Source organism: Zonotrichia leucophrys, chromosome 2 (assembly GCF_028769735.1).
Source record: "Zonotrichia leucophrys gambelii isolate GWCS_2022_RI chromosome 2, RI_Zleu_2.0, whole genome shotgun sequence".
NCBI classification, from domain to species: Eukaryota; Metazoa; Chordata; class Aves; order Passeriformes; family Passerellidae; genus Zonotrichia; species Zonotrichia leucophrys.
The window spans coordinates 22465703-22478711 of NC_088171.1; the positions used below are offsets into that span (position 1 = coordinate 22465703).

At 36.9% G+C, this 13009-nt stretch overlaps 1 protein-coding gene across 2 annotated transcripts in view; it reads left to right on the plus strand.

Annotated features, from left to right (window-relative positions):
* Positions 1-12472, plus strand: part of RUNDC3B (RUN domain containing 3B) — a 57507-nt gene extending 45035 nt beyond the window's left edge. For both annotated transcript variants that reach the window (XM_064704227.1, XM_064704228.1), the window contains 3 exons: positions 8465-8611; positions 8978-9093; positions 10108-12472. In XM_064704227.1, coding sequence (XP_064560297.1) covers positions 8465-8611; positions 8978-9093; positions 10108-10253 — 409 coding nt within the window. In that variant the 3' untranslated portion in view covers positions 10254-12472. The remainder of the gene's footprint in view (positions 1-8464; positions 8612-8977; positions 9094-10107) is intronic.
* The last annotated feature ends 537 nt before the right edge of the window (positions 12473-13009 follow it).

Consider the following 13009-nt stretch of genomic DNA (forward strand, 5'->3'; position numbering starts at 1 on the left):
CTTGTGTTTCTTCAATATTTTGTTAAAATAAAGCACGGTCTAAATGAGTTCCAGAAAGGCTTTAAATAGATGCAGGGAAATGCCTGAAGTTATAACCAAGAAAATACAATCAGTGTGCTCCCTGATTCCTGAGCAAGAAGCTTGTCTTAGCTGCTTGTGCAAGTGCTTAGCTGCTTAGCTGCAAGTGCTTGAGATACAGACAGGTGCTGTTACTGTTGGCCATTGAGGTGGTCTTATGCAACCACTTAACACTGTAATTTTTCATTTTGTTCTTATCCAAATAACTCAAATTATGTTGGCAAAGATTCTGTTTCTGGTGTTAATATCTGATTGTGGATTTTTGCTTGGGTTTTTTTTTTCCATTTCTTTGCCTCTGAATCAGACTTTTGCCCTCCTCTTTTTTTATTCTGCAAATTCTAGGATTTGGAAGCTCTGCCTTACTGTTTGCATAGTTTGGCAGCTTTATTAATTCACATTCAACTGCCAAGAAGGACTTGTATTACTCAAGGTTCGCTACTAATAATTTAATTTTTTTGTTTGTAATTAAAACCTTTGCATTTGGAAAGAGATTATATATGCTATTTTTGGCAAATACTTGCCTATGTATGAAGAAGAATAATCTTCCAATTACTCTGTTTGGTATCTCTCATGAAACTGTTGCTGTCTTAATATGATAGTAGAATTTTAAAGAAAAAGTGGTCATTCAGTGAACCTGAAGTTACTTAACCATTTTGCAGTTGTTTCTCCTGTTTTTACTTAATTCAAAGGAATCAAGTTAAAATGATAAAAAACTTTTTGAGAATACCATTTTCCTGATCTGTTAAGAAGAAAGTTCTTGATTTATTTTTTTTCCCACACCCTTGTAGAAATGTTTTTTTTAAAGAATTTCAGCTATAAACAGATATGTTGTATTTACATCACTGACATGAGAGGAAAAGAATCCTTAAATGACAAACTGAGCTTGAGATGATATTTACAGAAGGCAAATTAGACAATCTGTCAAAAAAAGCTTGTTTGCTAAGAGTCCTTCATTTCCCAGCAGAGATGAGATGATGGTTGAAGAACTGAATTCTGCTCTTTACTTTTTCAGTAGTTTGGTTGCTGATCAAGTTCATCATTCTTGTTTTCTGTCAAGACCTACTGCCTGGGAAATCTGCTTGTGTTGTGCCTGCTGTCCTCCTGCAGAGAATCAGGCCTGGTTATTTGTCCATGGACATGAAGAGTGTCAGTCACATGCTGCAGCGCCCTTTTAGTCAGCATGTGCAAAGTTAACATATTATGGTATGTTTTGGTCCATTCTGGATGTTCAGAAGCAAAGTCTCCACTACAGTTAGCCTAGAACTCAGGAGTTCCAGCTGCTGGTATTTCTGACAGTATAAACTCCTTCAAGTTATCCAAAGGTTAAGAAAATCAAAGCCTGTATAAAATTGATAACTAATTTTGTTAGGATATAGTTCAAGATCTCTCTAAAACACAATAAAAGACGATTAAAAAAATGCTGAAGAAGCTTCAAGGGCATCTGTTCTGTGGCCCAAATAGTGCCATGGCTGTGACACATGAAGAGCTGTTGGTCAGTCAGAATAAGAAAATATGTTGCAGTAGGACATTCCTGCTTTTTTTCACTGCAGCAACTGCCTTTAGGAAGTCTGCTGGCATCTAACTGGTCTGGCATCTGGTTTGGGGAATGGTGTGTCAGTGTACAGGGCACAAATCTGAGAGAGATGCTGTATTGCAGCATCAAAATCTACTGGTAAGTAACTTGTTTTCATACCTGCTGATCTAATTTCTCAAAGTCCAATGACATACCAGTCCAGACAGCTCACTGCTCTGCTAGAGTACTGACAGCTTGGGAGTTCCCTTTTTATTTTGGAGTTGCTTTTACAGATTTTAGTTATATTCATGTATGCTATCAATTTGAGTTTGCATTCCATATTCCCTGTCCTAAATAAAGGTTTTTAAAGCTTGTTCTTATGCAAATGTTTTTATTTTTTTTAAGCTTTTATTTTCACTTTTACTTTTCACTACTCAGGTAGTTCTTGAACTGGAACACCCATCTGATGTAATTCCCTTTCTTAGGGAATTAGTCTGTTTGGTTTATTTCCTGTCTTCATCTGCTGGTAGGAGGGCAAATTGCCAACTGGACTGGCATTTTCTGGATTTGGAGAAATTAAACTTGCAGGTAAGAAATTACTGGTTCTTCATAGGTATAATTGGAAACAGAACTGACTTTTGTTTTGTTGAACAAAAAAAAAAACTTATGTAAATGGAACTTGAGGAAAAGGCTTCCAATGAGGCTGTATTTGATGCAAGGGAAATTGGAAATCTGGTATAGCAGAAATGACACCAGAAATTCTATGTGGTTATGGAAAGGCTTTTCTATATTAGCTTGGGCTAAGCTTGGATTGAATTTTATTTACTTATTTATTTTTAACTTCCCATAGGTAATATAGTTAGAGTATAGTAGTAAGTGACCAGCTATTATCACTTATATAATTTCTGTTGTGCGTGCAGGAACCCAACATACAGGTTGTCTTATGTCCCTCTGTCTCACTATTAAGTCAGCTCACACTTTCAAGATCCAGAAGTCTTAGATGTGTTAATTCAAAGCAGTCATTTCTTAATCTCTTGAGAGGCAGCTGAGCTACCAAAAGCAATGCTAGTGCAAACAGAAGTGTTTCTGGGTTTATCTTAAGAATTAAATTTTAAAAACATAAACACAAACAAACAGAACAACAAAAAAAAAAGCCTAGTTAAAAAAAAAAAAGCTATTTTTGATGCTTCATTTATACAGTGGCCCCTAACATGATTGTGCCAGAACTTAAAGGCAGCACGGATGGAAATGGGCAGTAATTTGTCAGTTGCATTTTATTTTTTGTGTGTGCTGTACAAAAATATATCCTGCATGTGCTTAAAACTCTCAAAATGTTAAATCATTAAATAAACATCTCGAAATAATAAAAGTTGAGGAAATCTGCAAGTAAATATTTTGGAGAGTACCTGCCAAACACAGGACAAGTGAACAGTAGAGGAGAAGGATGTTTATTGGAAGACTACATTTCCTAACTTCTTAAATACACAATTAAAGAACTGAAAGTCAAGAGCATGCAGAGATATTTCTGGGAATAGCTGTGTAAACCTGATTAATGCTTTGGCTGTTTCTGTTACTCTTGAATAAATGTAAGTAAATTTACAGGCCTGGAGGGAGCATATGTATCTGCAGACACTTATTTCCACCCTGGGAGTATATTAGTATTGATTAATCTCATCAATAATAGGCAGGAATTCTTCTCTTTTGTAATAGGCAGGAATTCTTTAGCAGGATGTTTTTACTGAACAGGTTTTTTTTGTTTTTGAACAGGAGCCTAATTTTAATAGTAGTTCTTGGTATCGAGAAAAAAAAATACAAATGTAAGGCAAATATTGGTTACTTTTTAATAATGTGCTTTAGTACTAAGATGTCTCATCTCTTTTTCTGGTTGTTTTGCCAAGGAAATTATTACTTGCAATAGTATTTTCAATTTGTGTGGAGTTTTTTCTTTTTTTCAGATATAAAAAAATCCCACCACAATTCAAGTGGCCTAAATGTTACCCTGGGACAACATGGCGAGACTTTGTATATTATACTTCCCATATATATATATATATACATTATGGAAAAATCTATGTTGTGAAGTATACAAAGGGTATTTGGTCACTTTAAAAGAAATGCCCTGCTTTCAGCTGGGATAGAGTTAATTTTCTTCCTAGTAGCTGATACAGTGCTGCTTTTTGGATTCTGTTTGAGATTAATGTTGGTAATAGACTGATGTTTTGATTGTTGTTGAATGTTCTTTCTCTACCTATATCTTCACTATATCTTTATTTATAATGTTTGCAGAACTTGAAACCCTATATGAAGTTGTCTTACACAAGGGTTGTTTGGAGTAAGGATTGCTAAGGGTACATCTGTTCACTTTCTGCAGATTATGGAACAGCTACTGCTACTTTTTTGCCAACATGATTGTAAAGAGATGGAAATAATTGTAATCACAGAGGATACCACTTAGTTGGATGAGAGAGGGGAAGCTCACAGGCTCTCAGGCAATCAAAAATTTTTTCATGGCTAGATTAGAGAACGTACCATAAATGGATTTAACCCCCCTGCTCTCATAAGAAGTTCTTACATAATCCTCCTGCACTGCACAAAACCTCTGCACTCTGCAGTCACACTGTGTCAGTCCAGGATACCCTGTTCAGCCATGTCTCACACACTGCCTGTCTTTCATCCGAAACACAGCCACACAATCTCTTATCCACTGTATTCTCCATGTACCAACTGCCTCCCTGAAATTATGGCTTTTAGCCACTGTTTTTATCTTCTTTTCCAGACTGAAGAAAAGGAGTTAACAGCTTGGTGTATATGCTTGTTTTTACTCGGGTTTAATTGTATTTCCTTGTTTTTTAACTTCCTCCTTTAATAAATCCTATTATCTCTCTCACTTACCCTCTTTTCATTTTGGAGTGTCCTTGCTTTTACTCCTATATTAAATGGCTTGACATACTGTCTACAAACCTTATCTTGCATCATCCTTAAATACTCACAGCTACAAAACCAATAGAACCACATTTTATTGAACTTTATTGAAGAATAGAACTGCATACTCCTTCCAGTCCTGGTGCAAGGAAAAGTCCTGCCTGAAACCCTGCAGCACTCTGCACAGAACTGGCCAGCCTGATTACAGTGCTTGCATTCTGGGGAACAAGAGCACTACTGCAGAAATTCAATATGCCTTGGATAAAATAAGTTGTTGTCCTTGGAGAGCTCTTAACCTCTAGAAAGTGTTTTTCTTGTCTGAACAAGAGCAGGACAGCACTAGATAGCCTTGCACAGCTTCTTTTCACATTGAGTTTTGAAATTTGTATTTGCTTTTTTCATTAAAACTTGATCATATTTTCTTGCTTTTTAACTTTTTCTGTAGCAAATGCTTTTATATCCACCTCTTTTCCTGTTTCTGAATACTTGTAGCAGGATCATCTTTTCTTATGGTGATTAGGAGTGTAAGGATTCTGTATGCTGTGTTGACATGGCACTTAGGGACATGGTTTAGTGGGGGACTTGGCCGTGGTGGGCTTATGGTTGGACTCAATGATCTTAAAGGTCTTTTCCAGGCTAAATGTTTCTATGTTTCTGTGCACTTTTATACTTAGACTCTACAAATAAGTTTGGTTAAACAAAAGCAGTGCCAATTTTTGCATATCAAGAGAATTGCTGTCTGCAGGCAATGCCTCTATAATGGCTCTCTGCTGCAGTGGAAACTTATGAAAAATGTCTGCAGAAGAGATAAGAGCTAAATAATCTACAAAGCTGGTAAAATAGCTAGTAATTAATAGCATCTGGTGTGAATATTTTGTCTTTTATTGTCTATGCTACTATTTTAGATATATTTGATACTGTGCTTGGACTGATTTTATAATTTCAAATCTATTTTTACATATTTTTAAAGATTCAATATAAAAGCTTTAAGAGGACAATATTTAGTTCTCAAGTATTTAAGAGGAGAATATTTAGTTCTCCTTAAGTTTATTCAACTTTATGCCTGGTTTTCTTCCTGAGCATGGTAGAGTGGTTTAAGAAGTGATTAACTGAAACTATCTTTAAATGTTATGTTAAAATTCCTGGGAAATTTTGGTGAGTCTTTGCTTCAGAATTTCTTTGTTCACACAGTAGGACGTAAAAATTTGTGGAATATAGAATGTAGAAATGTTAGATATATTCAATATAGAAACCTATGTCAAATGCAAAAATTCCACTATTATTAGGGACTTGTCTGTATTTCTGTGAATGTGATAATGTGTCTGTGATCACTTACAGGGGTTGTCCAAATGGAAATTTTCACGTACATGTTACATGTGTGAATTTGTATTTAGACCCTGTGGGCATAGTTGCTCATATAAACTGTGTCCTGTTTTGAAACTCCTGTGAAAACATTCAGGATGTCCTTCTGAATAAGGAGGTGATGCAGTGTACCTGGCAAACCTCAGAAAAACTAGCTATCTCTGTGTTTCAGTTTCCTCAAATCAACAAACCTGTGGCAGCTCTGTGTAATGCTCAGTGTTCCCAGGGGATTGGGATTTTTACATGGGGAAGTGAATACCATGCAAGATACTTGAAATTATTGAGAGCTTTGGGTCAGCAAAGTGGTTATTCCTGAAAACCTCTTAGGAGGGTGAGGGTGTGGATCCCTGGGTAGAAAAGTTGATTTCTTTAGTTGTATGAATGCAGAGGGAATTAGTCATCTTGTGAGAAATTCAAATTCTTGAAACTAGTTTTAATCACAGTTGTGCTTCATCCACTTTTTGTGCAATAAAACTCAGAATCTGTCTCCTCTGTGAAACTCAGCTCCTAAAAGTTCCTTACTGAGCTTACTACTGCCTTGCTTTGTTTTGTGGGAAATTTTGGCTCTTTGGGCACTGTTATTTGCCCTTACAGAAGTTCCTGTCTAAACAGTTCAAATATCACCAGAATAAAAACTTTTTTGTCAAAAAAGACCTGTTGACAATGTTATTGGAAAATTCAAGTAAATGTATGTGTGCCATGAATAGTTATTTCATTTGCTGTGCAGTTGGCATTTTGGATAGCAACATGACATTTGGCTTTGAACTTCTGAGTACATTTGGTATGGAGATGAGTAAATTAGCTTTTTGCTTCAGGCCAGAGATAGTCAAACTCCTTGTAGAGCAACATTTTACTATTGTCTAGTATTTTGTGGATTGGAGGACTTACAAAATCAAATTACGAAATGCTCTTGCTTTTAGTTCTAATTATTCTACAGCAGTACAAGGGCAGATCAGAGGTTGCCTTGTGCTATTGGAAAAAGCCTGATCTTGTCTTGGAGCCTGAAAAACTAGGTACTTTCCTTATTTCAGTATGACATTTGACAGGTGATTTCCAATACTGGCAAATTAGCTTCTTCATTTCTAGAATTTTAGAAAACTATTTTGCTTCATTGGGAATATGAGGCAAAACTAATTTGAGCATTTAAGGTCTTCAGTTTACACTTTTTAATATCAGTTATAGACATAGTTACTAGAAATTGTAAGGTGATAGAAAACAGAGTAACTAAGTGCTATATTTTGCATGAAATCATACAGTGGACTTAACATGTCTGGTTTTTAGTTCATTCTGGAAAAGTATTGAAGGGGGGATGCAAGGGTGTTCAAACTGCAAAAAAAAATTGGTGTTGAGGGAAGCACAGCATGTTCCCATAGTGGGCTTGCAAAAGCCATTATGCTGGCAGAAAGAATGCAGTCGCCTTTCTTTATTGCTTTTGTAGAAGGATTAAAATATCAACTTTTTTTTTTTGTTGTTGTTCCAAAATATGTCTCAATATGTTTCTAAGTTGCTTCCCTTAGGAAAAGCGAACAGTTTAGGATGCTTTGTGAAAATTGCAGTCTGTTGGTCACTTGAAATATAACATCTGGATGGTCACTAGTGGTGTTCCCCTTGGCTTGGATTTGGGGTCGGTCCTATTTAACATCTTTATTGGTGATCTGGATCACCCTCAGTCAGTTTGCCGATGATACTGAGTGGGGTGGGAATGTTGATCTGCTGGAGTGTAGGAAGGCTCTGCAGAGAGATATGGGCAGACTTGATCAATGGCCTGAAGACAGCTGCATGAGGTTCAGGAAGGTGAAGTGCCAGGTCCTGCCCTTAGGTGACAAGAAGAAGCCCCTGCAGTGCTACAGGCTGGGGGAGGAGAGGCTTGAGGGCTGTTTGGCAGAAAGGGGCTTGGGGTGCTTGTTGGCAGGTGGCTGAACGTGAGCTAACAGTGTGCCCAGGTGGCCAATGGCATCTTGGTCTGTATCAAGAATAGTGTTGGTTGCTCTGTATTCAGCCCTGGTGAAGCTGCACCTCAAGTACTGCAATTCAGTTTTGGGCCCCTCCTTCCAAAAAGGACATTGAAATGCTGTGTGTCCAGAGAAGGGCAGCAAGGTTTGTGAAGGGTCTAGAACAAAATCCTGTGAGGAACATCTCGGGGAGCTGCAGGTGTTTGGTCTGGTGGAAGCTCAGCAGGGACCTCATTGCTCTCTACAGGCTCCGGAAAGGAATTTGTAGTGAGTGGGGGTCGGTCTCTTCTGCTGTGGCTGCAGTGACAGGACCCAAAGAAATGGCTTTAAGATGAGACTTAAGAGGGGAGATTCACATTAATTATTAGAAATTTTTTTTCGCTGTTCAGGTGGTCAGGCTGAAATAGGTTGCTCAGGGAGGTGGTGGAGTCACCGTTCCTGGAGGTGTTTAGGAGACGTCTGGGTCTGGCACTGGGTGATGTGGTTTAGGGGTTACAGGGCAGTGCTGGGTGATGGTTGGACTGGATGGTCTTGAAGATCTCTTCCAACCATGGTGATTCTGTGATCATCTATGTCCTGTTTTTCCTTTATCTTAAGGAATTGCATTTAATAGACTCTTCTTTTTATGTATTCACAGAACTGTGCTAAAGAATAATGACTTGAGATCAAGACAAGAATTAACTACTCACCTCACCAATCAGTGGCCTTCCCCAGGAGCTCTGGATGTCAATGCTGTTGCCTTGGACACTCTACTCTATAGAAAGCACAATCAACAATGGGATGAGTAAGTTTCATATTTATTTTTATTCCCCCTTAGAGGAACAGGAAAACTGAAAATTATGTATTTCCTTCAGCATACTTTGGAACACATCCTATTGGATATAGTTACCAGTGAAAGATCACTGGTAACTAAAATCAGTTTCTCTTGCTTTCCATAAAAATTCTCTTCCCTTGGATTAATTTCTTTTAAAAAGGCAGAAAAACAAATCATTGCTTTAGGAAAGAACTGGCTTTGGAAATAAATAAGAATAGTGTTTAAGAGAACAAAGATTACCTGCATAGGGTTATTTTAGAAAACTTTTTAAGGAGGGTTGAAGATACCTAGTTAGATCTTTAAGTGTGGTGCTATCAAATATTACTTGCTTTGCAGGAAAAGTTTTCAAAGTCTGGACCAGCTTTCAGCAGAAGTTAGTCTTTCTCAATCCTCTCTGGATCCAGGTCACTCACAGGATGGGAAGCAAGATGGAATTAACTTGTTAAATGAAGGTACAGAGCCAGTCTAATGTCCTCCTTTTATTTTGTTCTTCATAGTTCTGGACTTCAGTACCTGTGAGACAAATTTTCAGCATGAAGAAAATACACATTGAGAAACATGTTTTTCATTGTTATGCCAAGTGTTTCAGTTTCCCTAAGAACTCTGCTTCAAATTAGTTTGGATTTATGAAGATACACACCCCACTCCTCTGTATTTAAAGCTAAGCTTCAGATGTCTTGCACATCTCTTCCTTTTCCATCACAGATCCAGTCAGCTTCACTACAAGGGGGTTCTGCTGACATCTTTCTGCTATAACAAACTTCTTATGTTCCTTTTTTTTGGTTTTAAAAGAATGATTAAATGCATTGGATTTGCAACTACCACTTTCATTCTTACATCTTAACATTTATCTGGAGATGCAGCCTGATAGTGTTTCCATTAAAATAGAGAGAGGAACATGATATGAACTGTCTATATAAATGTGATATATGCACACACCCCTTTCAAATCTGGATGCTTATCAAAGCTTAGCTGCTCCATCTTGTGGGCAATTCTGAAAAAGCAGGAAAATATTGGAAGAATTGTGAAATAGTAGTATTTTGGGTATAGAATGTAAATTGTTAAAAAAGAATCCTTTCTGTATCTCATCAATTCTAAGCTTTAAATAGATTTGCCAATACAAAACCTTAGTGTTACATAAGTGCTAAGCTTTCTTTTTTTAAAATATCAAGGATAAAAAAAATATTATTTTTTCTTTTTAATTGTGAGCAGTATTAAAATCTAATTTAATCCAAGACTGATTTTAGCCCAGCCTGTAAGGCATGGATAGAGATCTCTCTACCACCTGGATAGGGAAGGTGTGGTTGTTGTCCTCCCAGTCACATTTATGAAACTTGCCTGTGCTGAAGCATACCATGGAATTCACATTGTGTAGATTAAACAGTTTTTTCTGTTCTCTCATTTTTTATGGTGAACTAATCTTGTGCTGCAAAAACTATTAGCTGAATTCTTATTTTTCTTCGCAGGAAAGGAAGACACTCCATCATTGCTTGGTCTTTGTGGCTCTCTTACATCAGTAGCAAGCTACAAGTCTCTCACAAGCCTGAAATCAAGTGAATACCTTGCAAGTCCCACGACAGAGATGACAAGCCCAGGCTTAACACCATCCTGAGATGCACACAAGAAGGAAGAGCTTTATGTTGTATGCGTTTGATTTATGTTCCATGAGATGACTTGCAGTGAAGACTGCTAGTTGCGAGTTAAAAAATAAGCTGCTTTATTTTTTCTTGTCTCGGATACCTTTATAATTCACCAATTTGGTCAGTTTTCATTTGCTTCTTCTTTCCCCCAGAGGACTTTTCAGATATTCTATTTTAGTCTGGAATTATTTCAATCTCTTGTTCAGGTACAGAATGTATAATCTGATGTTTATGACTGGTTTTTAAAATGAAACAGTTGAAAATCAGACCCATACTTAAATGCCATCAGCTTTGTTTCTCCTTGCACTAGCCTGGACTGGCTCTAGCCACTGTACTCTGCAGTGCTTTAAATATTTATCAACTCCTGCAGAAGAGACAGGGAATCCTGAACACCAGTTTTTGTAGGAAAAAAATACCTAAAAATCCAGCTTTTCATCTGTGTATGTTGTGTAGGACCTCAGATAGCATATTTAACCTATCAACAGCTTCTCTCAAGTTGACTCAGTGTTAGGTTTTTGCATTACTGTTAATATGGCACTTAGGAGATGTCCCAGTCACACTGAAACACAAACACTTGAAATTGCATGTGAATAACAAATGTAACTTGATCATATCAATCAAGCATACATAGAGATTTGTAAATGGTGAGCAAACTCACTAAAAATGCTTTTAAGTGGCCTGAGTTACAGATAATCTAACATTATACAAAAAGTTTCTTGCTGAAAAGATGGGGGCTATGGATGATGGGGATAAGCATCTTGCAAAGTTTGGATTCTGTGTTTATTGGCAAGATCCCAAGGAGGGTGAAAAAGGGGAAACAATGTAATGACTGTATTTGTGTGTTAGAAGACTTTTCTCATCCCTGTTGTAGTCCAGTAGGTATTTTTCTTGCTTAGGTAATGCAGCAGAAATTCTCTTAAGTCAATTTTCTCAAAGTATTTGCCATTGATTTAAATTACTCATAGGAGAAAAAAAAGGGAGACATTTTTTAAAATGTAACTAACTTACCAGATTACCCTACAGCTTCAGAGTTTGCAAAATAATTTTTGAATTGCAAACTATATTCTTAATTCTTTGTAAGATACAATGGATCCTTTATCTATGAATTTTGCTAATCAAGGTAATGCTTATCAGTATGATTAGTAACTTTTTAAACAAAAGTGAAATGCATGTAAGTATGTTGTATTTATAAGTGCTAGGGAAAATGCTTTTTTGTGCCAAAGAAGTTTCATAAATTGTTTACATGAGTAGCTGCAATACAAGACAGATTTTTAATTATTGCTTACTCCTAGGTGTTTACAGTATGTCACTACACTCTGTACAGGATTAGTTGATTTGCCTCTTGTGATGGTACCTTGGCACTGCTACTTTAAACTGGATATCATAGGGTGGGCTTGAAAGAAAGAAGATTCATTCTTGCTTTAACTGAAATATTTAGTCTTTTTAAGTAGGAGGCTATGCATTTCTGGAACTCAAGGCACGGTTGGATTTAGCTAGAGGATAAGAATCCATCTCCTCAACTCTCTAGTCCGTGCTGCTGGAGGACACTACATCCATGGCAGGGTACACAACCACTGATGCTACTATATTGCAGAATTTTAAAGCAGTTTAACAAAACCACCGGGTCTTTCAAGCCCTTGTGTACCCTCACAGGTAATTTCTCTGTAATAAACTCTGACCATTAAATCCTTTCGTACACCTTTAGAATGTCCATTACTTCATGGAACTTTTTTCTGTTATCACATTAAGCACCTGTTTCTCGAGTAACATTATTAAATATAAATTTGTAAATTAGAGATGCATTTTTACTACAAATAAAATGAGGGAATCCAGATTCCACATGTTAACATTCTGCATCAATGTACAGTGATTTAATCGGTCGTGTTTGCTGTTAAACACTTCTCATGCCACATCAGTGTTTTGGAGGGGGCAGTAATCATGATCTTCAGTCATGTTCACTGATGGCTCTTTTCTTAGAGCTAAATGTCTTGTTTAGCTGAAGTCTTTTATGTAGTCTGACACGTGTTTCTGGGTGTCATTTTGTGCATGGGCAATCAGTTATGTGCATCTTTCTCAGTTCTAAACATTAACCATTTTTTAAAAAATAATTTTAAACCGCCAAACTGTATGTTTTGTTGCCTTGACGTTCCATGAATGTTGCATGTAAATTAAAAATTTTGTATCATCACTAGTTACAACTTGTTGTCTCTGTTTTAATCACACAGGATAAAGTAAAACCATTCTGTAAATTACAGCATTACTGAGTTTATAGCAAATACTTTTCTTGCACAAGGGGGAGACTGGTTTTCTTGCTCTATATCATTGTGTCATCCAATATCTGCTGCTACTATGTTCTCTTAGGCTTTATTTTGTAAATTTACATTCAAAAGTCACAGTGGAAGAACAGTGTTACCCATCTCCTGTGGCAGCACCTCTTGCCTAATGTGGTACCGAATGTCTTTACAAGTAGAGCATTTTTCAGTGTGTGAGGAATTTTCACCATGAACTCCATTTCTTGGGTAAAGCACACCCAAATGAGTGTCTTAATGATCTTACTGAGTTATTTTTGTATCAGCACCCCCTCATTAAAATACACAAAAAAATAGAATTCAACAACTGCATTGAAAATGCATGAAAAGAGGGAGGTAGTGAGGATAGTTAAAAAAGGATTTAAATCACACAGAGGCAGCTCTAAATTAGTAATTTGAGTGCCTACAGGCAAGTGCAG